Source organism: Solea solea, chromosome 19, assembly GCF_958295425.1.
Source record: "Solea solea chromosome 19, fSolSol10.1, whole genome shotgun sequence".
In the NCBI taxonomy this organism is placed as follows: domain Eukaryota; kingdom Metazoa; phylum Chordata; class Actinopteri; order Pleuronectiformes; family Soleidae; genus Solea; species Solea solea.
Window position 1 is genome coordinate 13,746,830 of NC_081152.1, and position 25,084 is coordinate 13,771,913.

The 25,084-nt window shown below is 41.1% G+C and overlaps 1 protein-coding gene across 1 annotated transcript; it reads left to right on the plus strand.

The window, feature by feature from the left end:
• Positions 1-130: 130 nt before the first annotated feature.
• On the plus strand, positions 131-24,502 carry gnaz (guanine nucleotide binding protein (G protein), alpha z polypeptide). Its single transcript, XM_058617136.1, has 3 exons — positions 131-451; positions 13,352-14,675; positions 22,307-24,502. The coding sequence occupies exons 2-3, from the start codon at positions 13,953-13,955 to the stop codon at positions 22,649-22,651; spliced, it is 1,068 nt and encodes a 355-aa protein (XP_058473119.1). The 5' UTR covers positions 131-451; positions 13,352-13,952; the 3' UTR covers positions 22,652-24,502.
• The last annotated feature ends 582 nt before the right edge of the window (positions 24,503-25,084 follow it).

Here is a 25,084-nt window from a genome sequence, read left to right on the forward strand (position 1 = left end):
CCTGTTTTCTCTCTCACTCTCTCTCTCTCTGCTACTCTCATGATTTAATCCTGACCATTTCCCCCTTCGCTCTCTATCCTTGCTGACTCCTCCCTCCATCTCCCTCTCTCTCTGCCTCCTCTCTGTCTCTGGCACACTCAAACACACGCACACATATATACACGCCCTCCACCCCCATCGCTGCAGTGTCTCAACTGCCTTGGAGCAAACAAGAGAGGATATAGAACACAGACGTTAATAAGACAGGGAAAGAGGGGTGCTGAAAGAGAGATGTACGGGTGTGTGTGTGTGCGTGTGTGTGTGTGCGAGAGTGTGTGACAGACCCTGTGAATATGAGGAAAATATGAAGATGAAAAAGCAGGACTAAAGGTGGATTGCATACAGCCTTTCTCTCCCTGCAAAGGGCTTGTCTGCAGTATCCTTTGTAAATGGATGCTGGCTTGTGAACACGGTAAGCCTGACTTCTCTCACACAGCTTTTTTTTTTTTTTACTTTCATCACCACAAGGCTGGCCTACTGTGGACACACTGGAGGGGCTGAGATGTTGTTTCATTATAGCAATTCTGTAGAGGGTGAGTTTGTTTTCCTGATAAAATGGGGAAGGTGATGTTCAGAGATGGCACCAAGGCAGGCAAGCAGGCAGGCACGCAGCCTGTCCTGTCCCCTCCTCCACCCTGCTAGCTCTGTGCCAACAGACGCTGCTATCTAATGCTGGCAATTTGACTCATCATCTCCCCAGAGCATCCTTGATTCTTGATTCTGAATGCAATGCTTAGTTCATGTAATTACTGTATGTAGGACAAGCAGAGGATTCATCAAAGATGTGTGTGTGTGTGTGTGTGTGTGTGTGTGTGTGAGTGTCTGTAATCCATTAAGTAGTAAGTGGGAGAAAAAGCACCTTCACACAGTCAGGTGTTCAGCACTTACAACCGTTTTTTTACTAAGACACTGACTGTGAATGAGCAGTGGGAGGTGTACAAATCCCACGGAGCCTGGCTCTGCAGGCACCGGGAGAAGCGGACAAAACTGTGGCCCAACAGCAGCACAGGAACGAAATTTGCACCGACAGTACATTTGTGTCCAGCTGTTTGTGTGCGCTTATGAATTAATATCCTAATGGCAAGAGTGGGAGTGCAGAGTTACTAAACGGGATGACTTGTGACACTGTCTGCCTCGACAGTCGTTCATATTTTTAAGGAAGCATTATCATATTTATTTATTTATTTATCTTTCAGTGGGGGTTGGGATTGGTTGTGTAGCATCAGGAGAGCATGTGTACTTGTGTGTACTGTATGTGTGTTTGTGCTACATGCTCTGAGAGAGTGAGAAGCAGGGAGGGGTTGAGGGGCTGGGGGGTTTAACAGTAGGGAGGCAGATGGGGCAAATGGGGCGGAGGTCGATGCAGCAGAGAGCAAAGGGAGCGAGAGAGAGCGAGAGGGGAGGAAAGAGAAGATTTGGAAGATTGGGTGAAAGAGTGGTGGAAAAGGCCATTATTTTTCATCGGGGTAGAGATAGCACTTTTCTGACCACAGAAAGAATGCTGGATGTGTCTGTTACTGCTCCACCAGCAGCTGCTCACACCAAGGCCTTACACATCTGTGAATCAGGGCAAGGATGTGGAAACATTTCTCGCCGCCTCTTCCTCTTGATTTCTAGTGGAAATAGATCTATTGAGAGGCATTAGATTTATGCTTTTGCCAAAGCCTATGCAATTTTTTTCCATTGGGATTTGGGAGAAAAAGAAAAAGTGTTATACTTAGATGCTGACGGGTCAAGTCAAACCCAATTGTTCTGCTTACTCAGGTATTGCCTTACATTTTTAAAATTCAAAGGAAGTAGTCTTTGCAGCAAACCATATTTCTTCAGCACGTTCTGTTTTGACTAATCATTCTCAAGAAAGAGGAACATGTATTGGTATTCAATCAAAATAATATAGACAAACAACATTTGCAAATACTCATTTCTTCATAGAATATTCATCTCATGCTGCTGCCATCTTACTGGAAGAATAACCAACTGTGGCCTTTAATATTTCCAGCAGAATCAGACATGCAGTGATACATTCTGCCAAATTGTTGGTGTTTAACACCCACAGTTTCCTTTCCTTTTTTTTTTACTATACAAATAGTGACTGGTTGGTAACTGTTAAAGGACAAACCAAGGTCATGTTCACTGTGATAGTAGTGCTAATCAGCCCCTGGGAGCTGCGGTAACATGTGATTCATCTTTTAATTTAGGCAATAAAATGTTCAGGTTTTCTCCAAACATGCTGGAGGTCACGGACTCCCTTGGCTTTAGAATTGTAATGGAGTCTGTAATGAAATAGAAAGGTTAACCACATTCTGTCCTAATGAACATTCTCAAAGTTTCAAACACAAACAAAAACGTCACTATACCCTTATGCAATTTGTTTGAGCACACAGTACAAGTGACACTGACATTGTTTTTGAATCATCATTTCGTGGTTTTATAAACCCTAACCTAAAGGCAGTACATAAAACCCCACCCAGCAGCACCAGCAGCTCTTGTATTGTTCTCTTTTAGTTGAAGTGAGAGTGTGTCGTATGCTCCCACACTAAGTAATCGTGATACATAAAAAAAAAATGAGAGCAATAATGTCAAAAAACCTATGCTGGGCTGACCTCCTTCCACCTCTTTTGTTACTGGCTACATCCCCTCCACTGGGTAACATAATGGCAGGGGACAGCAGGGGCAGACCTGGTTTTAAAGTGACAGTGTCTGATGAGGGAGCTCTCATGTTAAGAAAGGACTAAGGAAGCACATGTCCATTGCATTGTTCACCATCCTTAACCTTGTAAGTGAGCACACTGCCAGCTTGGGCAAATTAGACTCAGCTCCATTACAATAAAGTACCAAAGGGACCGGGTGCTGCTCCCATGTCAGCCTCGTTAATAAAATGATAAATCATGGATGTCATTTATTTCCTGGGAAAGGAGCGTCAGAGTTATCACACAAGTTTACATGTGAGAGTTATGGAAAAATATGAAAACATGTTTCACTAAAGTCTGTATCAGTTGCTTTGCCACTCTGTGTGTTCAGATGTGCGGTGGTTCTCTGATTTGGCCGGCTCAGCATTTGTGTTTGTTTTGGGTCTGTAATCCTCAGCAGGTACTAGGACAAAGTGTCACCTCGACACAAACGGCTACAGGAGACGCTTTCTGGCAACTCCTACTGAAGACTAACACATTACTTGACAAAAGTGTACTTGATTCATTAGGGGAAGAACGCTGTCCTTGAACATCAAACACAAATCTTGCAGGGAGGGGGCTGTGTGAATGAGAAAAGATTAAGTTAATAAAATCTACTGCTGTTACACAAAACAACACCAGCTCGACTCTTTTTTCTTTTGCCCTCCTTTCTAATCATTGCTGGTCGTCACATACAGGGGCCTGTCTGTTTTTCCTGGGGCTGGTGAGAGAGTGGGCCTTACTTCTCGCACTCAAATCTGAGAGCAGAGCAGACGGGAGTAACAGAGCAACTTTGTGTTCCACTGCACACACATAACAGTGGTCATATGACAACAGGGAGGTGGTGGAGTAGCTGTGTGAGGAGGGAGGAGGAGGGAGGAGGGGGGGGGGGGTGACGAATGAGGGAGTGCTATGACCGACTATACACTGAGGGAAACAAGAGAGTGCACATCTGTGTGTGTGTGTGTGTGTGTGTGTGTGTGTGTGTGTGTGTGCGTGTGTGCGACACATACACAACTACATGCAGTGTTCGTTGCTTTCTGCCATACAGGCAAAATAAGGTTCAGAGCAGAGCAGTGTTTTGATGCAGGTATGCAGCTGCTTTTCCATGATAACACCAGAGGAGTGAGGCTGCTGGTGTGTATCAGTGACCTCTACAGCCTAATGGCCTCCTTCCTTTGCTTAACCCTTACACCCTATGTTCTACTCTTTTTTTAAATGAATATAACATTGTGCACTCTTCCAGTGTTTAACATAAAGTCAAATTTACTCTCCTGTAAACAGACGATATCTTCTCAGACCTTATTATTTCCTCATATCCGTCCCCTCACCACACATTCAGCATATATATATATATATAAAATTCGGAGCGTCCATTGTTATCTGTTGGGTTATTGTCAAAATCAAGCAAGCGAGATTAAATGCAAAATGATTAAAAGATTTTGGTTGTTCTCATTTCTCATCACATAAATGAAATATAGTGCTGTTCATTTTATCTGCTGCGATATAAGACCATTTTCTTTTAATTTCACTAATTTAATTTTCAGTTACTACATCACCACCTGCACATAATGTCAGTGAGTTGTAGAGCCCTGGAAGTATCCACATATTCCCTTTGCTGCAAGGAGTGCTTGTGAATGTAAATTAGAAGGATTATAGCGCTAATTACACTTGTTCTGATCTACTAACTATTCGCCATAAAGAGAGAAACTGTTTCTATAAAAGCAGAAAGCATCTGTATTCATTAACGCGGAACAGACAAATGACCGAAAAGGCCCACACACTCATAAAATGTGTGTACACTAATACACAAACAAGACGCTAATGTCCACCCTGTGCCATCTTATCCCTTCACATCAGACAGTCTACCCTAAGGTCAGCCTGTGCACAAACATGCCATTGTCATCGCTGGCTGGCCTTGTGACTCAGTGTGACCCGCCGGACTAGGGAAAAGAAGAAGAACACAGCCGTCAAGATCATGAACGTTAAACAGAGCATTATCGTGGAAAGGCATCTCATGTACAGAGGCTTTTGCTCCCGCCCCATCTCCACCCTCTCAACAGCCCACAGTTTTGGGGGAGTAGCGAGGAGGAGAACACTGCCCATCATTGTTTTCCATAATGAATGAGTTGTGTCCTCACATGTGCGTGCAGCCATCTTCCTCTGAAGTCTGCGTTCGGCCCAGCACGTCGGGGCGGCGTAATCACAACATGTTGGACAAACCATTTTGAAAATAATTGGGCTTGAACGTGACATTGAAGTTAGTGAATATTCGCGTTAAAAAAAAACAACCATTTTGAATTCTGTAAATAATTTCGTTTTCCGTTATCAAGCACAGAAGACCTGACCTTTTGCTACACACCAAGCATAATCCGCTGTTGTATAAATTTGTTATGAATAACAAGTAATCTACTTACACATCCAACAGACACAGAGCAGCATTAGCATTCACTCGGAGCAGTGTTTTCTGGCCACCCACTGAATATGAATCCATAACCACTCTTCTTTTAAGCTACATTCTCTTCCAGTTGTTTCTAGGACACGTTTGATTTTGTAATCGTTGACATTGTCTGTCTACCATTTTAATGTTTGGCTTCTCCTCTGCTGTTTGGAAGCGGGGGGGGGGGGGGGGTGCCGATGGTTTTACGAGAGCAGCTAAGACTGAACCACACAGTGAGAGTGAAGGCTGTACAAGTAAAGCAACACACCAACAGTGACAACATTTACATAACAGAGTGATTAATATCAAAAATATTGTTGGACGATGGTTGAAGTGTTTGTCATTAGCACACACACACACACACACACACACAGACACACAAACGGTTTAATGGGATTCTGTAATTTCTAGGCACAAAAATCCCCCGATGGTCTCAGTATAAATGACAATATGTATTGTGACAGGAATCCTGGGTAATCCATGAGACACAATGACACGTAATTTCAAAGAGAAGGTGCTATCTGCCATTACAGGCTCTCAGACACCTTCCCCCAGGAGTGTTCTTGAAATCGCAGACACACTGTTGCTGACAGGCTCATTCTTGAGACTGTGACAGCCCATTTAAGTGTGTCTTCACTGCATAAATGTGGTTAACAAGCAATGTTTCAGACCTGCGTGTTGAATTTCTGCTCCCCGTCCAGTCTATCCTCAGGAGCAGATCACACACAAGGGGACATTGTATGGTGTTGCAATGAAGACTGGTTCATTTTAATAAAATCAAGGCTTTTCCTGCATTCCTATGCATTTCTCTTAAGATCATGTGCTACATCTCCAATCACTGAGCGATGCTGGAGATCGTTCTGTCTGCTACCTATATCTCATGATTCTGACGCAGGACGACGAGACCACAAAGCTCTGACTCATCGAAACAGGCAACAGGCCTCCTAGGTTGAATACTGCATTTGCTTTGTTCCACTGGGATACACACAGCACAGCACAGCATGCATTTCGCTTATTACATGCAGTAACACACACAGTGCATCACAGGCGTCACATGATGCAAAGTTATTTACAGGATCAGCGTTGGTAACTGTCATTGGGGTGATATAGAGCTGATCACTGTGTTGCTGCGAGGAGCACGAAAATTGACTGTCAGCTTTCTGTCACAGATTTGACAGCATTACTGCCACAGCACAGCCAACGTACGAACAAAACACAAAAACACTCACTGTTGCAGATAACCAATCTTTAAATTAAAGCCTCCTTGTGCGCTTTGGCAAATCAGAAATCTATACGCATTATCTGATTTGTGGAGCTGGATTTCTGCCTTGCATGTGCTAACTCAATACTGACTTTATGTACATAAAAGACAACTGTCAGTTGAAGTCAGTCCCAGCTTCTTTTACTGGACGCTGCAAAATGGACAAAGCATGCACACTGTTTATTTGTCAGTTCCATGATATGAAACCTTAGGATTCTTGGATGGATTTGTACGGCTTTTTAATGGTTCCTCATTTAGGTTAGCATAAGGATTTTCTAATAATAATAATAACAATAATAGTAGTAGCCTTATTTTTTAATCATCAAATGTATCATACATTGGATTATATTACATTAAATACCTGATTATATTGTCGGTGGTGTTCATGAGGACCAGCACCTTATAATTTATTGTAAATGTTGAATCAACAGTTTTAAGTTTGTCAAAGACCCAGTAAAATTCAAATGAATGGATTCTCCTCTTTAAAGTTCTTCATAATTTATCAAACTGGCCGATATTGATGCTAACAGCCAATCAAAATACAGTGAAGGTGATCAAATACAATAAGCCTGAAACACTACTATTTTAGGCTACTAATAGTTTTGTTGTTAATGCTCTATACTAGGATGTATACTGAGAATTTCACAAAATGTGGCATATCTTTAAATAAAATGCCGTCTGTATGATAAAAAACCGTATCCCATACTCAAATGTATACCAATATAACAACTCCCCATTGTGGGACTAATAAAGGATTAACTTATCGTTTACAGTATATGGTTTATGTTTGTATGAAATTACATTGAAACCATGTGCAATTTGTAATGCAATACCAAAGTCCACTTACTAACGGTACTTTTCCATCGTCCATATGTCGTTCATGGCTGTCTAAACTTTGCTCAGACACACACTCTTGGCATCGCCATGCAGTGGAGCTGAAAGTGAGTTTAAACTTTAAAGACTTGATTCGAGTCATGTGTAGCCCATCAGCCACAGACACGCTGTGGTCCACAGTGTTCGGCGGAGTGCTGCAAAAGATTGAAACCTCATGTCTTCAAACCAAAATTGAATTTTCTTTACAATAAAACTAAAATCCAATATTTATATTCTAATGGAAGACTTGTCCTTTTAAATTAACCGGTAAAGGTCGTAATCTCTTGCTTTTGCTTGATGTTAACTGCCCTTCTTGGCCTTTGTTTAATTTACTAACTGTAATAATGGTAATACTAATTTATTAAGTGTAATTGCCCCCCCCCCCCCCCCCCGTTTATTTGGAGACATTAAAATTACATGAAAAATATGTGCTAGTGATCCTAATAGAAGTCACAAAGCAGAACACTTGTGTGTGTTTTTTGTAAAAGCTGGAAGTTATGAATGTTTACCTTAACAGCGATCTACTGAAAAGGCAGGAGCTGCTACAACATGTCTGCTCCTGATTAAATATTTAAACAGCTTCAGTGATTACAACCTCAACACTGTGATTGTTTTATCAATGGCCAACTTAGCACTGCTAACATTTATATCAATATGCACTGTTTTACCCCGCTGCAGAAACTACATTTTTAGGACAGTTTTTTTTTTTTCCGTAGCAGATTATATTCTGTGTTTCTTCACTGTTCCATTACCACACTGTTAACTGTCCATGTAAATTTCATTTAACCTTCAGCAGGTGTGAAGTGCCAACGTGCTGTAGTCCATTAACATCAACACAGCACCAAATCATTTTTACACAACTCAGTGAATGTCGCTCTGATCGCTCCCTGTAGCTTCATACTCAGGCGCAGATATACTTCAGTGCCTTTAAAAAAAAATCATTTGAATTCTATTTGATCACAATTTCAACCACGGACACAATTTCAAATGTGGGTCAAAATCTCATTTTAGATGAATTACTGTCTTGATCTATACACATCTTATTCTACAGAGTGAAGAGAACGTCTTTGTTTCTCACAGATCTGCATTTAAATTATGTTTTTCCAATGAAAATGAGAATAATGATGTGAAAATTACCCTTCCCTCTGATATCGCGAATCATATCGTAATTAGATATTTGTGGAGGAGGATTCGTTGGCCCAAAAATCCAATTACTGGATTTCCTGCAATTTATGCCGTCATTTGAAAAGTGAAACTTTCCATGTATTTCTCTTTCCTTTGGGGACTAAATCATCAATTGTTGGTAGGGTACCATGCAGTCTTATCTGTGGCCGGTAAAAGCTGACGGAGACAAAAGTGGCTGAGGGAGGCGAGCCAATTGATCACCTCAGACTTTCTCACTAATACGTTGCTTATTCACTGCCTCTGTGGCATCACGTCAATTAATAGTGTATCCTCAGCAGTCTTGCTTAAAGGCCGACTTAGGTCAGCCGTCCCAGGACTTGGCTTCGTTTTAACTTCAGCATATGTTCATCTTTTGATTTCTAAAAACTTCAATTGGAGCACCATTCGTACAGAATTTCATCCAAATAGTTAAAGCTTCTGCATGGTTTGGAAAACAAATGGCTGGACTTGCCAGCTGCCACTCGATACTGATACGACACACATTTTCACACGGACTGCATAATCTTGACACAATAGCAGGTCCTCGGATATTGTTGTAAAAATCACGTTGCTAAATTCCAGTAAGACTCATGACATTGTATATGGACACTGACCAGACAGCCTTAAGTAATTGAGTAACCTGTTTTTGTCAGGAAGCCAACAGCTGGAGAACGCTCAAAACAGGAAATAATGCTCCAGCTACTGAAGCGGCTGCCTTTGGAGGAGAAAGCTTTCCCATTAACACTGGGGAGCTGATCGTAAGGCATGCGAGCCGTTTTAATTTCTGTGAGTATGTGTATGTCAGTTGCTGGAGGGGCTCTATCTGCTGGAGTGTGTCTGTATGTGACGCCCGCATCCATCATTATTGCAGAGATAACGGTGCACGTTCTCCTGTAATTTAAATAACGATATGTCCGGAACATGACATGACCGATGCAGGCCTCTTGCAGAGGAATCTTCTACCTCTTTATTCCATTTGAAACATTTCTGTCAACCCATGAAAGGGGGGTCAGGAGCCAAGTTGGCTTGTCTCCATCTCTGCAACCTTTCCTCTATGAGGAACGAAGGTGACACACAGAGTTATGTAGGCTGGCTAACCCATGTGTAACATGGACATTGATTACAATGCGGCCATAAAGGAGTCTCATATTCCTGGTACAATGTTGCTCTGAATACTAGTCATATTCAAATTGGCTGTACATGCAAAGAACTGCCTGTGGGCCCCGAGTTGAGAACAGTTGATTATATTAGTCCACAACTACAGCAATTTTGTCAAAACCCCATAAATAAACCTCCCAAATATAGTCCAGTCCACTAGCTTGCATCAGATCTGTTCAACAGACTGGTTAAAGGTCCAGTGTTTAACCTTAACCCTAACCCCTATCTGATGGAGAGACTGTAGATTGTAACCAATGGAAGACTCCTCCACTCACAGCTCCTTTTCCGCCGTGCATGAGGGTGACTATGGTGGCCTTCACATACAAGAAAGGATGTTGTTGTTCTTCATTTACATAATAAGCTTCCACTTCAAAGTGTTACAGAGACGGCAGCAGCAAGGCCCTTACATAAAGTAGATATACAACACTTATTCTAAGGCTATAAAACAAAGTCATTTTTACTTTAAAGAGACTATACACTCATGCAAACATATTTATAGGTATCATATTCTATATCTGCCACACTGGACTTTTAAGAGGTTCAAGAATGTGATGTATGATTCCCTGCTGGTTCCCAAAGCTCTTAAAGACAACAGCGATGCAAGACTGACTTTGTGAATGATGTTGTGACGTGCACTGCCGCTCTTCCTGCCGTCTGTGGCAGGTTTATTCTCACTGGAGCGCCTCATCCGATACCTCTTGAAATGCAAGCCTTGCTGACCGCAGCGCTGACAAACGCACCTGCACGCCTCATTCATAAACCATTACGAGGTGACAAAAAAGGAGCACCTGTGCCTTTCACCCCTTCTTTTAACGTCGCCACACTTTTGCTTTTCATTCAAGGAAATAACTCACCCTGCACATTTTGTTCTTCTTTCTCACCTCTGACACATCTGAGCACGACCGGGACGCTTCCGACATTTGTCATACGCTGTCGTGTGCCCAAGCAACACCTGCATTCTGTCCATTCTTTGTGACATTATTTTTTTTAAATTTAAATCGGTGGGCTTTCAGCAGCACGATGAAATGGGTTTCACACCAACACAATACAGTAGAAAGCAGCAGAAAACTGAGCTTTCGTTTCCTTTTTCCTTTTTAAAACATTTTTGTCTACAGTGTAACTCACCAAACAATTCCCTGTGTATTTTAATTATGTGTAGACATCAGTAACATTCAGCCTCTTTTGGATTAAAATTGTCGCTCTGTCTGATATGACTGACCTGAATTTTAACAGAACTTTTATGGATTGAAAAAAATGGAGCACGATACAACAGAAACATCTTGTGACTACATGTACTTATCGCTAATAAAGGGCATGATTGTAATTATTTGCAGCAGGGTAACTAAATCATACGTGGTCAGCACCTGCCCTATATGCAGCAGAAGAGAGAGAGTGGACTATCGCGTTACCTAAGCCTTCATGATACATTGAGATGCCGACCTTTCACCGTGGCCCCCACGGCTCTGCCTCCACTCACTTACTCTCATAGTGACACACCTCTTTTTCATACTGCGCGCAACGGAGTGAAAGTACTGGTGTGCACTGTTTTAGAAGACGGGTTGACGTATATATGAACATAGACAGGTCACTGGAGGTAAGAGGCCTGATTCCTAATTGAGAAAAAAATTAGGACACTGGGGGCATTATGTGAAATCCTGCTTAGCAGATATATTCTGTTGGGGTTGTTTTATATATACTGTTTTTGTTGTTTTCTTGTATTAAATGCTACTGCAACTTTGAAGTAGACTGTCTAATTTATTTTAAACCATTTTTTTTTATGCTTCGGGCCTTTTCTTAATTAATTTTGTTTATTTTTTTAATGGACATTTTCAAAGTTCCCAGCATTTTCATCCTGCTGAGTTATGCTCCAGTTATTAAGCATAGGTAATCAAGAAACCTATTTTTCTTCTATTCCGTATGATAGCATGAAAATTTAATGAGAATTCTGTGTGATACTAATATATACTGATTCCTTGCTGCCAGCACACGACTTTCATTCCACTTATCTTAAGTGGTGTATAACTTCAAAAAGTGCAGAAATGCAAGTGCTGCATATTTCTGAAAAAAGCAAATTAAAGAAGGAAAAAAAAAAACTTCACACAGCTTTAATGTGTTTGAGGCTGTCAAAATCAGTGATGTGCATTAACTGGTTTGGCAGGCTATGTCGTTTTTTTTAGAGAGTAGTTTGGTGCCCGAAGCCAGGAAACAATGCTCCGCACTCTGTTTGTGTTGTGATGCTTTGTTATCGCTTTGTTCTGCTCTGTTTGTCCTCAGTCTTTTGAAGACTGGACCTCACTCTGAGAAATGCTCCCTCTCTCTAAGTGTCTGTCTGTCTGTCTGTCTGTCCATTTAAGGGGTCTGCAGAGTATACTTACACCAGCAAAACTAGGCCACAGTATGAATTCACTTCTTTTACAAAGCCAATAGCATACAGCATGTTGTAAAGTTAATCTATTTATCACAGAATCCCACAAGCACTCAACTGCGGCAAATTTGTTTTTGCTTGACATATCACAGTGTAAACTATTTTTTATATTTTTAGTTTTTCTGATAATTCATATTCTCCAAATTATTAGAACATAGTATTTGTAATGTAAAACACTACCTTCTGACAAGTGAATACATCAAAGCAGGAGCAGGATGAAACCAAATATTCCGAGAAATATTTTTTCTGATCAGTTAGAATCTGAAGGATAAGAAAACAGATGTCGGGGTTAGAAGAATGTGCTTTAGAGTGGCATGAAGTACGAGAGGCACCTGCTGGTTTGAGTCTGATACATGTTTGGTGTGAATCAGCATTTTCAAGTTTGTTTTCCTCCGTCTTTTTCTGCGAATGAGTTTGACCTTGATTGTGTACACAGTATAGCCTCCTTCTCTCTGTTTGTGTGTGTGTATGGGAGAGAGAGAGAGGGGAGGGGAGGAGGAGGAGGAGGGGTTGTTAAATGGATAGGTGTGGTCAGCTGAGGTCTACTTTGGCTCAGAGTCTATGGCAACACATGACTGCAGATGGAGTGACATAGGGCGTGTGGCTGTTACAAAGCCGAAATCTGAAGAGGTAGTGTGCACAGAAAACGGGTAGCATGGCCGGTGGCTGAATGGGAAGTGTTCAGGTCTGTGTCTGCTTTCACTCTCTTACAGTCACTCTCCATTTGTACCATATTTGGTGTTTTTCATTATGCGTTTTTTATTATTAAAGTAGTTGATTCATAACAATATTTTTTCTTTACAAGGATGAGATGAGAATACTGATATCCCATCTTGGGTATGGAGTTAAAAACAATATGCGGTAATTAAGACTGGAGGAAGAGAGACAAGCTTTCTACAAAGTAAAAAAAATAAAATAAAATAAAATCTCTCAAACAGCAACTACGTCTGTTGTGGTTTATCTTGACAATGATCACCTCTATTCAAAGTGTTTGCAGCAATACAACAGGTTGCTAGAGTCAGTTAATGATCTCAGATTTTCATCAATTCTCTCTAACCTTTAATAAACATGCAAACACATTTTTTTTTTACAAAACACAATTTCTGTTGATTAGTCAGAAATGTTCATTCATTTTGGAGAAAGCCTACCATTTCCACGTTTCTAATGTCTATGCTAAGCTAGGCTAACTACCTCTTTTGAAGTAAATACAAATAACTGGTCCTTCATCATGCAGGTAAACAATGTCATTGAAAATGATGGGACTGGGATTATTTGTCTGAAACCAGTCATTTATGTCTCCTCTCTCTCTTATGTGTTGGCAGGCTTGGAGGCCTCGAGTTGTCGGGGAGACACCACGCTGCAGAAGAACGGGGAAAGATTTTCATCAGGAAGATCAAGTGAAGCAGACCAAATATCAAACTGAAGTGAATGGTTGCGGAAGTCAAACGAGGGCAGCGCACCGTAAGAGCCATGCGGGAGGAGAGTGAAGGGTTTTTGGTATTCACACACAGCTACTGACATATGCTGAACAGTCCCAAGCCCGCCATCATAGCCTGTCCTCAGGGGGAGCCCTTGCTATGAACCCCAGCTACCTTGAATTGAGCAGACAGTCCAACCTCAGTGCCAGGCGCTGTGTGGGCATCCCACAAGTCTGGGTTCTGCCCACACAGTACTCACAGACTACCCCAGTACAAAAAGAATGAAATACTCCTGAGACACTCCTCTGTGTGGTGGCTCTCTTGTCTAGTGTTAAAGTGGTCTGTTGTGTAGTTCTGTCTGCCTCTTCCCCAGTGAGTTCCAGTTATTCCTATATTAGTGGAAACCTCTTCTGGCTCTTCCACCAGCTCCAAAACTTCGACATAACTAGCTTTCACATCAATCAGCAGCACGAGTTCCTTTGTGCTCACCACGTGGCGGAGGACCATGGGATGCCGTCAGAGCTCGGAGGAGAAGGAAGCTGCGCGGCGGTCGCGGCGGATCGACCGCCACTTGCGCTCAGAGAGCCAACGGCAGCGGCGCGAGATCAAGCTACTTTTGCTGGGAACCAGCAACTCCGGCAAGAGCACCATTGTCAAACAGATGAAGATCATCCACAGTGGAGGCTTCAACTTGGAGGCATGCAAGGAGTACAAGCCCCTCATTCTGTACAATGCCATTGACTCCCTCACCCGCATTATCCGAGCACTCACCACCCTCAAGATTGACTTTCACAATCCTGACCGAGCCTACGATGCCGTGCAGCTCTTTGCCCTCACAGGACCGGCTGAGAGCAAGGGGGAGATCACACCAGAGTTGCAGGGGGTCATGAAACGTCTGTGGGCCGATTCAGGTGTGCAAGAGTGCTTTCAGCGATCCAATGAGTATCACTTAGAAGACAACACTGCCTACTATCTGAATGATCTGGACCGCATCTCTGCAGCCGAGTACATCCCAACTGTTGAGGACATCCTACGATCTCGCGACATGACCACCGGAATCGTGGAGAACAAGTTCACCTTCAAGGAGCTCACCTTCAAGATGGTGGATGTGGGTGGACAGCGTTCAGAGAGAAAGAAGTGGATCCACTGTTTCGAGGGTGTGACGGCAATTATTTTCTGTGTCGAGCTAAGTGGCTACGATCTCAAACTCTACGAGGACAACCAGACGGTAAGAAAAAATAAATAGAAATCAGTTTTAAAAGATAATTCCATTATTCTCAGTCAAAATAACCACACAGACTATGATCTGTATAGTGTTTTCATTCATTTGTAGCAGAATTAGCCACAACTTCTCAAAAGGATAGGCTGTGAAAGTGAGGTAGATCATTTTGATGTCACAATTATGGGAATGAGCAAACTGAACTATTATTAGTTTGTTTGTTCCCCAGCTCTAACTTTACTCCACTTCCCTGGACTCTCACCTCCAGCAAGAATTCTGAGTAGGGCTTTTCCTTGAGTGAGTCAGATATTTTTGTTTGCCAATCTGAACCCATAAGTAGCAAAGAACAAGCAGACCTAAACAGATACGCATGAGCATTAATGCCACACAGGGTAACAGAAGCACTGCAGTCATCCTTGTATTTTAATTCTGAAAATATTCTTCCAAGGTTATCTCCTAAACAATTAGTAAAGCTTTTTCTTTGACAGTAGCGCTTTTTCAGAAATGGTTGAAATGCACATGTAGCCACTTAAAATCTGTCTGAATGAAGAAAGAGTTTCATGCTTTTATCTCCATTTCATAGCTGTGGAATTTGAACAATTCAAGCATATCCATCTCCTTATCTGAGTGTTATGGAATAGTTAGGTACTTATTGTTTATTTAACTGCTTTGATAATGGAAGGTCAACAGCGGATTCTATTTTACATTTTTCTGACTAGGACAACTCTTAGAGGTCAGCTATTTTCTCTCTTACTTCACAGGCATGATTACATATTTTAACCTGCGGAGGTTCCAGGATCCAAGTTCACCTTCATGTTTTTATACTGTCCCGACTAGAAATAGCTTGTGAGCAAACTTCGTCATCTTTGTAATTGAACTGGCCTGATAATTCATGGTGTACCCGGATAAAACATGGTGTACATTATGCCAGGCTGGAACATGAAATCAATTAGTTTTAAAGGTTAAAAATAAAGTCTGATGAGAAAAATGCACTATGGTGTTAATTGAGTTCACAGAATGAAGTGCGAGTCTGTACCTGCGAGAATTAGCAGATTGTGAAGGCACTGTGTAGCAAAGGGAGATCACAGGTACTCGAGAGAAAAAACAACTTATTATTCCAAAAGGAGAGGAAGAAGAAAGCAAGGGATCAGAAGAAACAGAGAGAAAGATCTCCTGAATTTGGATCATATGCTGCAGTCTGACCAAAGTGGATTACATTAGCAAATGACTCATTTTGGTTTGGTGGGTTTGTAGTTGTACCACTGTCCTTACGGTTTCATGTGGTTTAGCTCGTGATGCGAACCAACTGGCAACAACAAAGTTTCTTCAGTGGTTTGGCGGAAAACATTTTAAGTCAGAAATACTAACATTATTGACAGCTGCAGTTTTCCGTGCTCGGGCTGTGATGTTTCCTTATCTGATTAAGTGAAACACTTTCACAAATAGTCTTGGTATTTCCAGTAACTGCATCAGCCTTATCAAATCTCTTTATATTATAAGCCGTGTTTCCACCAAGTGATACAGTTCGGTTCAGTACAGTACGTATTCTTTTGCACTTCCATTGGGAATAGTACCAAGATAACCGTCCCCAACTGTTCCATTTTTGGTACCCTTTCGTTGGGGTAGTAAAGTGGTATGGTATGGTCATGACAGTCAGCTGATTGGGCGACAGAAAAGTATAACTACTCTCTAAAAAGCTTGATGTTTTATCGAGACAAACACCCGAAAAAAAAGATGTCCTCATCCCCCTGCTGGAAATCCTCCTTTGTTGTCCGTTGTGTCGTTGTTCATTGCCGCCGCACCGGTACGATGTTGCACTGCGTACTTTTTTGACGTGGCCATCAGGCACAGCCCACGCCCCGCCTACCAAGTAAAGGTATTGTTCTCAGTTGAAATGCACAGCTGACCCAGGGCTTTCCCATTCAAAGCATACTGTACTGTACCATGATGGAAACACAGCTATAGTCTGTCTAGATGCTGCTGAAATGTGCACGTGGTATCCCTCAGTATAAGATGGATACAGTACTCACATGCAGTCATATGCTTTCCTTGCATGACTGTGGAAAAAAAAAATCTTAAATGATTATCTATATTATTTTAGAAACTGCTAATGCTTATTCTTATTATTCTAGCATGTAACCAGCTATAGATGGGGTACTTCCTGATATAAGTCATTGTCAGTTTGTTGAGTAACTTGAACGAACCACTAAACAACGTCAAAAAAATTGTTCTTGTCCAAATTACTGATGCGAACACGTTCAGATACTCTGGCATCTTCATCAACTTTCAACTTCATCATCAACATTTTTTGCACGGCAGTGGCTCTAATGACAAGTCACTTAAAAACACATTACACATGAGCTCTGAGCACATTTCATGCTTGAGACTTGCATCCATTTGTCACATAATACAGGCTGAACATTATACAAAGCCCCAATACAGATTCATGAAAGGAATCCTATACTAGGATACAAATAGCACGCCGTAAAGGATATCTGGCCTCACACACACACACACACACACACACAAATCTGCTGAACAGGATCACGCACAGTGAATCAAATGACATTCACACCTCATCTAAACATTACTGTGGTGAATGCAGGTATTTTTTGTAGCTGCTGTGTCTTCAATATGTAGAAGACGGTATTTTTTTTTTCAAAACTATCCACGTCCATAACCACTGTCAGCTAACACAACACTGCTGAACAGCTGTTACCTAACACGTAGACCATAACCTCTATATGCTCAGTACATCTGCAATGTGAGAAACAGAGAATGGTTTGTCTCTGCACACTATTACAAGAAGTGGAATATACATAACTGAAATGAAACCCAATTTGGTTTCATGTGTGATTCAGGTCATGCAAGAATTAAACTCGACCACAGGTGAGGGACAGCTATGAGGAAAGAGAAGGAGAAATTTGAACCTATTGCTTTTCTCTAAACACTGAAAAACAACAGATTTTATGACAAACATGGCTCCAGATAAAAGTCACATAAGTTTTCATCAGTGCGGGTGAGAGGGTGAATTTTTTATTGTAGGATTCAAATAGCTGGGTTTTTGAAGAGAGCAAAACGCAGCGAGAACTCTTCAGAAATCACCAACATGTTGTACAGAGGCTGTTCTCACAGGACGGCCACTGGAAAAGTCAGCACTTATGGGCTTTATTCATGTGATGAGAAGCTGGCACTATGAAAAATCTCTGGACCTACAGTAAATCCAGTTCCTTGATTATAACAACTTGATTATTAAGTCTATTTTGTTTAATAAAAACATATTGTATGAAAAGACAGTCCACAAATTGTATTGAATGAAAAATCAACAAATGTGACAAAACTTGTTCACTGACACCTGGCTCCTGTCAATTTACCAACATAATACACGACTATGGAAAGGTCCTTGTTGGAGGAAAATGTATTTTTGTTGTGTCCACTGAATGTCCTTAAGTGACCTTAACCTTCAAACCCCTCACCCAATGTCACACAGACAGAGGACAAACCAGTCCAACCAGACTGACGCCCGACGGTCACTGTCAATGCACCGGCTCACACAAGACTGAAAACACAGTATAAAAATTACAGTACAACGTTTACCCATCAACCCATTCCCTGATGCATTTTCCCTGTCCCATCCCTGTCTTCATAATGAATCAGTTGCCATGGTTACTGTTGCTTAGCAACAGGCTAGTCAAATGCTCCTAATCCTGCACTGTTGACAGTGAGCTGTGACTAGGGAAAGGGAGGATGAGAAAGGGAGTGGAAGAGAGAGAGAGAGAGAGAGAGAGAGAGAGGAGAGAAGGGATGGGGGAGTCTACAACAAACAAATCAATGTGATGTGTGTATGTGCGTGCCTCTATTGTGTGTCTGTGTCTGTTTGCGGGTATGTCGTTATGAACGTGTAGTGCAGGCTTATAGGTGATAGTTGAGGCTGTAGCAACTGCAAATTAATTCAGAGGGGATGTGAGGTGAAAATGAAACACCTAGATATGAGGTTAGCAACTGTTAGAGCTCGTGTTAGCCAAATATTAATTCATTTTCATTTCTTCTTTTTTTTAAGTTTGTCACGTTTCTCATCTGACACCATAGCAAAGACAAAGGGAACATTTAAGAACTGACTTTAATGGTACAATTGTGTTTTGCCTTTTCTTTCTTTTCAGGAAAGCTCAATGTCTGTGCTTTCTTGTCAGTATTTGCCCTTACCTAAATGCTAACAAAGTAAGAATGGCTTATTGCTATATGATGACCTTCAGTCTACAGGGTCAATGCTACATTACTACAGCTACATGAGTTACATAAGCTGACCCATGGCGCTCTCCCTTTAGCTGTAATTGTACAACAAAACTACTATTTGTCATGATATTGAATTTGGCTTAAAGTGGATACAGAATTTTGGTATTGTATTATCTCTTTATACTGATACTCTTGCACACCTGGACGCTATCCACTATGTTGAGCCGCAATGTGTTTTTGTGTTTGTTTGTTTCAAGTCCAAACCCAGCAGTGTTGCCACAATAACTGAGACATTAGAACAATTAAACACAGAGAGAGAGAGAGAGAGAGAGAGAGAGAGAACAGAGCGAGGGCAGCCTAAATAATGTAATTCTCAGGTGCAACAGAAAAATAACCCCAAAAAAAAGAATTCTGGAAAATAAGTGCAATGCAGCCCCTTGTTATAAGGCAGTGAGAGTTAGAGTGAACCTTAAGGAATTGCAAAGGAGCGGCTGCACACTTAAGGGATTTGTGTTTCACCCCCTCCTCCCACGCCCCATTATTAAACTCTTACCGTATGCAGGTGATGTCCAGACCCACTGGACTGAGCCGGCGTTTTCTGCTGTACTCTCTCAGCAGCAAGGTTCCGGTTCTGACACCCTGAGAAAAAAAGGAGTGAGGTCAAACAGCCTGACATGATTTTGTGCATACATAAAATGTTCAGGGAGCAGCCTTGTTTCAACTCAGAGGTACAGAGCACACTATTACAGCAAAACCCCGATCTGCCGTGAGTTATCACCATGAGGTGTGTGTGGGCCAGATGATGATAGCAGCATCGGCTATGGAAATGGCACGATGTCATTCCAAAGTGACACAGTGTAGCTCGTCAATAAATTCCACAAAGAAGAAGAACGTGACAGAGTAAACAATGGCGAACAATGGAGGACTACCGGCTTTTTGTTTTTTCTTCCTGTCACGTGGCTGTTTAAGATGAGCTTTGTATTTCCTTGCCATTGCACAGTAGGGAAAATTCTTTGTGGTTCAATAAATGGACTGCAGTGTGAAACAACATGCTTGGTGGGGGGCAAATTTAGGTTACAGTTGTCAATGTCTGACAATGGAAACTCAAATAAATGCATCTCTAGGTGAACCAAAGTATAACACTCGGCGACTACACTTCATAGTCGCCAAGGACACTTAAAGAAAACACAGCTCATGTTTCAAACTCATCAAATACTGAGAGAGTAGGAGGGATGAGACAATACCATAATCAATATTGTTATTGGTCCAACACTGGTCAAAATAACTGGATCTAATAGCAGAAAAAAGTATGATCCATGAACCCTAAACATCATGTAAATGCTTCACTTCACAACAGACAATATGCTGTAGAGAGAGATGTGCGTCAACAGCACCATGTGACCAGGATGTGAATGAAGGCTGCACATGTCTCCCACATTGATAGAGCATTATGTTTCTGAAATGGCTGGTCACAGCTGGGCAGTAAATGCATAAGTACGAACGTGTTATTAACAGAAAGATTGTGCTAAAAGACTGCATCAGACCGATCTCCATATTGCTACAAAATGAAGGTTGCGATATATGTACTGCACACAAATAATTTCCACCAGTCCTACCAGATTCTTGCAGACACACTCTTATGCAACCTGTTTTGAACTAAACCCCAATTTATTGCCTTCTCTCTGTGGTGTCTCATTTTCTTGCCCATTTTTAATGGGACTTTAAGTCATTTTAGAGGAAAACATTTTTTTGCAGTATCCTGTTTGCAACACTTCATACTGCCTTGAAAAATCTTTCATAAACAGGGGCCAACCAACTTTCCTACAGAACATATTCCTGCAATCAATCTATATTATTAACTACTATGAATAAAAGGTGAAACTACTTTTAGTTTTTTCCATATTATTTAAGTAAATGTGGACAATAATTATTTGAACCGCCATTTGCTTTAGTAGCTTTTGAGGCTGTAGCCAAATGAAACACGTAACCATGCCTTGTCACATCTGAAAACCTTTTCATCATTATCCAAAAATAGTACGTTTACACCACTGAACAATCAGGGTTTACTTTGAAATTCCACTAGGATTGTCCATTCCTTCACTATTTGCCTCTGTATCTCTTTTTTTTTCATGCTGCGCAGATCTTGTGATCTGCTCCAAGCATCATGTTGTTTCCGTAACCTTTTAAACAGCAGTTTTCTATTTGACAACCTCCCGGTCACAAGCTACTGGCCAGTCGCCATATGCCAGCAGCTGCCACAAACAGCTCAACTTTCTTTTTGTTTCATTTCACATCACATGAGCAAAAAAAAAAAAAAAAACAGTGTGAGATAGCATGCACATACATGCACGTACTGCACGTATAGTTGAAACACACTATAAGCTTGAACGACTCATCTGAGGTGCAGAACACAAGGCCGCGATCTGTTCTTGAGATGAACAATGGCAATAAAAATCTGAATTATGAACATTATGATGTCACAGTGAATTTGACCTTTGAACTAATAAATCTAGAATGTCTCCACACCATCGGTCTATTTTCTTAGATCTTTGGGTGAAATTCTGTCGTAATGAACAAATGTATTGTGGAAAAACATAGAATGTGAGGTCACACAGACTGTTCATCTATGAGTCCAGGTGACCATCGTCACACTGTCTAATATTGCGTTGAATGGGACAGGCTGATAACTCAAGCACTTTTTAAATGATGGCATACAACAGTGTCAAAGGTTTGGTTACCTTGTTCATATTTCTGTTCTTGTTGCAAAGTTCTTGCAGATTTACATCTGTGCCCTCCCTTCACTGTGTCTCATGACTTCCTAATTTGTCTGAAGGTCATCACATCTATGATCTCCATGATGGAGTTGTGACATAAATCATAGATTTCCACTTAACTGGAGGAAAGAAAATGTGACATCAATGTGGCCCTAGTACATAAAAAGAATAAAGTATCTTCTCAGCATTCAAATGATTGCCTGATAACAAACAGGGAGACACTAAAAGGAAAGGAACCAGTCTACATCTATAATCTTTAAGATGACACCCTGTCCGTCTTAATCCATTTGTGTCAACTATTCTTCATAATGAAGCAAGACGTTTCTCTGGTGTCTAAGATTCAAGTTTTCCACTATGATTAAGCGGTGGTAAAAGACGCATTCAGAAAGAATGTGAGAGTTCAAACGCAGGTCTTTATCTGTCTGCGTCTCAAGTCTTTGTTGACACAACAGAAGCAGCGCCAATGGCTGGTCGATCCGAGACATGCGCTGATTACTTTAGACTTTACTTTGATTTTTTCTTGCGGGTTTTGCCAAATCATGTGAATTCAAGTGTGTGAGATTAAAGTCAAATTCGACATTTTTCCAAGTTGTGAAATCTCATTTTTCCTTTTTGATGTCTTTTGTATTTCAGAGCCGTATGGCTGAGAGCCTGCGCCTGTTTGACTCCATCTGCAACAACAACTGGTTCACCAACACGTCACTTATTCTCTTCCTCAATAAGAAGGACCTGTTGGCTGAGAAGATCAAACGCATTCCTCTGACAGTGTGCTTCCCTGACTACAAAGGTCAGAACACCTACGAGGAGGCCGCCGTCTATGTGCAGCGGCAGTTTGAGGACCTCAACCGCAACAAGGAGACCAAGGAGATCTATTCACACTTCACCTGTGCCACCGACACCAGCAACATTCAATTTGTGTTCGACGCTGTCACGGACGTGATCATCCAGAACAATCTCAAGTACATTGGGCTGTGCTAGGACCTGACACTGGGCGTGGGGTTTGGGGGTGGGTCGAGTGGGTCATCAGTTGGCCCGTCATCAGGCTGGATAAACACAAGGCCTGTCACTCTGCCTGTTGGTTTATCTCTGAAGAGGTGCAAGACGAACTGCAAGGGTACTGAGACGGTCAGGGATGGACAATTCTGAAGATTTGCCTGTTTCAGTCGAAACAACAGAGATGGTGGGCTACAGTCGAGATGGGGTTTTTTTTTACCCAACGTGTTTGCACTGAACATATGTATGCAGACACCCAAACACACACACACACACACACACACACACACACACACACACACACACACACACACACACGAAAGCTTATGTTTGCTCACACACAAGATCTTTTGGATCAAACGTCAAGCACTTGTTTGACAAGGCAACACTGGAAGTTCTAGACATCCACCCCTACCTGCCTGCCAAACCTGAGACTGAGAATTAGGTCTGTGCTGGTGGTTTTTGGTTTCTTTTGTCTCCTTCAATTTATTTGCCTGAGTCATTTAATGCTGCTTTATGGTATGAATTTTGACAGAATCAATGCTCTCTTTTGGGTTTTCACTCAAACAATGGTGACCAGTGGGTGCACCTGACGAGATGAGATGATATATATATATATATATATATACATATACATACATATGTATATATATATATATAGAGAGAGAGAGAGAGAAAGAGGCTGAATTTCTGGGAAGGGTGGAAATAAAAAAAAAATGTCAGTCGACATGATGTCACAGGGTTTCTGCCTAAAAGAGGAAACTGCCACAGTCTAAAGCTGAAGTGAAATAACATTTTTTTACACACTGTTTCTGTTTCCTCTCTGGTTGACTCTTTAATGTTGTTCTGTTCCCCACGTTCTTTTATCTTTTTGTGCATAAAAAAAAAAAGAACACGTCTCTAAGACCTGCCTTTTAGAGCAGGTCACTGACTTATATTACCACGAGTGTTATACTCAGTAGAGTCAAAAGTATTCTTTTATGATCATTCCAGTTTCAAGCAAGAGACAACAAAAAATCGAGTGCCAAGATCAGTTTGTAAATAAACCAGATCCCATCATTACATTATATTACTTTTTTTTTTGTTTGTTTCTATGAAGAAATACATTAAAAACATGCATGATTTTGTTACTTTGGGATACTAATATATTTTCTTTGGGATTATGTTCCTCTTTTCCTAGGTTTAAATAATATATTCCCAAATATATATATATATAAGTCAAACACTGTGTATGAGTGTACAGTTGTCAGAGAGGAATCTATCGAAAGAATTATATCAATATAAAAATAACTTGATTATGATGCTATGATGATGGGGTGAAGATGATGACAGTGCTGACAAGGATTATCTCACAACAAAGATAGCATGGGGGGAGGAAGTGTATCAACGGAGATCAAGACTGTAGAAAAAAAAAAAACATATTAAGACGAAGATGCAAACCTTGAAAGTTCAATCTTCCTTGCATTACCTAAGTGGAAATTGTCAAACAGTCAGTATGATGTGTAAATATACTGTACGGTACACTCTTTGTTCAAACTAATGAAAATAAAGGCTGAGTTGGAATGCTGTAAATGAGATGGAGAGAGTGACAGAGAGAGAGAGAGAGAGAGAGAGAGAGAAAGAGAGAGAAAGAGAGAGAGAGAGGAAAAACCCACCCCACTCCACTCCTCCTCTTACTCTTACTCTTTCTTTTCAGTTCAGAGAGGGTGGTGTGCAAACAACTCAGCTAAGGGCTTCAGGCTTGACTTTATGGGATGTCCACTTCAACAAAAGACAAAACAGTAAAAGAGAAATATAAAAAGAACAACTATGAATAAAACAACTTATGCAAATTTTCATGGTGTAGTAAATGTGTTTTTTGAGTAAAAATCGATTTTTATGTGTTTACAGTGGGAATAAGTCATACATCAGTGGTCAGCAATTGGTGGCCCGTGGGCCAAAACTGGCCCGCCAGCATCGATATCTGGCCCGGCAGAAGATTTAACAAATATGACTTAAAATGATTTGCTTATCTTCAAAAAAAAAATGCTATTTAAATCGAGTTCAGAGTTTTATTCTGCAAAATAAATGACTTATTCAAATAGATTCTGTTGCTAGAATTGACAGTTAACCTAAAATGTTTGCTTTGAAAAATAAAAACACTACTGTTTGGGGAGTAAATGTCTATAAAATAACTACTTGTATATGTTAGGCTCAAAGAAGAAGAAGCAGTCATTCTTAAAATTGAAATGATGCACAATAAATATTAACAGTACCAGTATGTATCTCACACACATTTGTCTTGTCGTAACAAGCTGGTAATTAAACACAACGTCCACATTATTGTTAGCTTAAGGCGGCAAACGTGGGTTTTTGTTTCTGACTGAAGACATTTTAAGGCACTTTTCCTGATGAAGACACGATGTTATGGCCGCAATA

Bases quoted from the DNA above. Each gene is read 5' to 3' on its own strand.
- gnaz (XM_058617136.1), top strand. From the start codon at position 13,953: ATGGGATGCCGTCAGAGCTCGGAGGAGAAGGAAGCTGCGCGGCGGTCG. The intron at 14,676-22,306 runs GTAAGAAAAAAT...TTTGTATTTCAG, and splicing joins TCTACGAGGACAACCAGACG to AGCCGTATGGCTGAGAGCCT.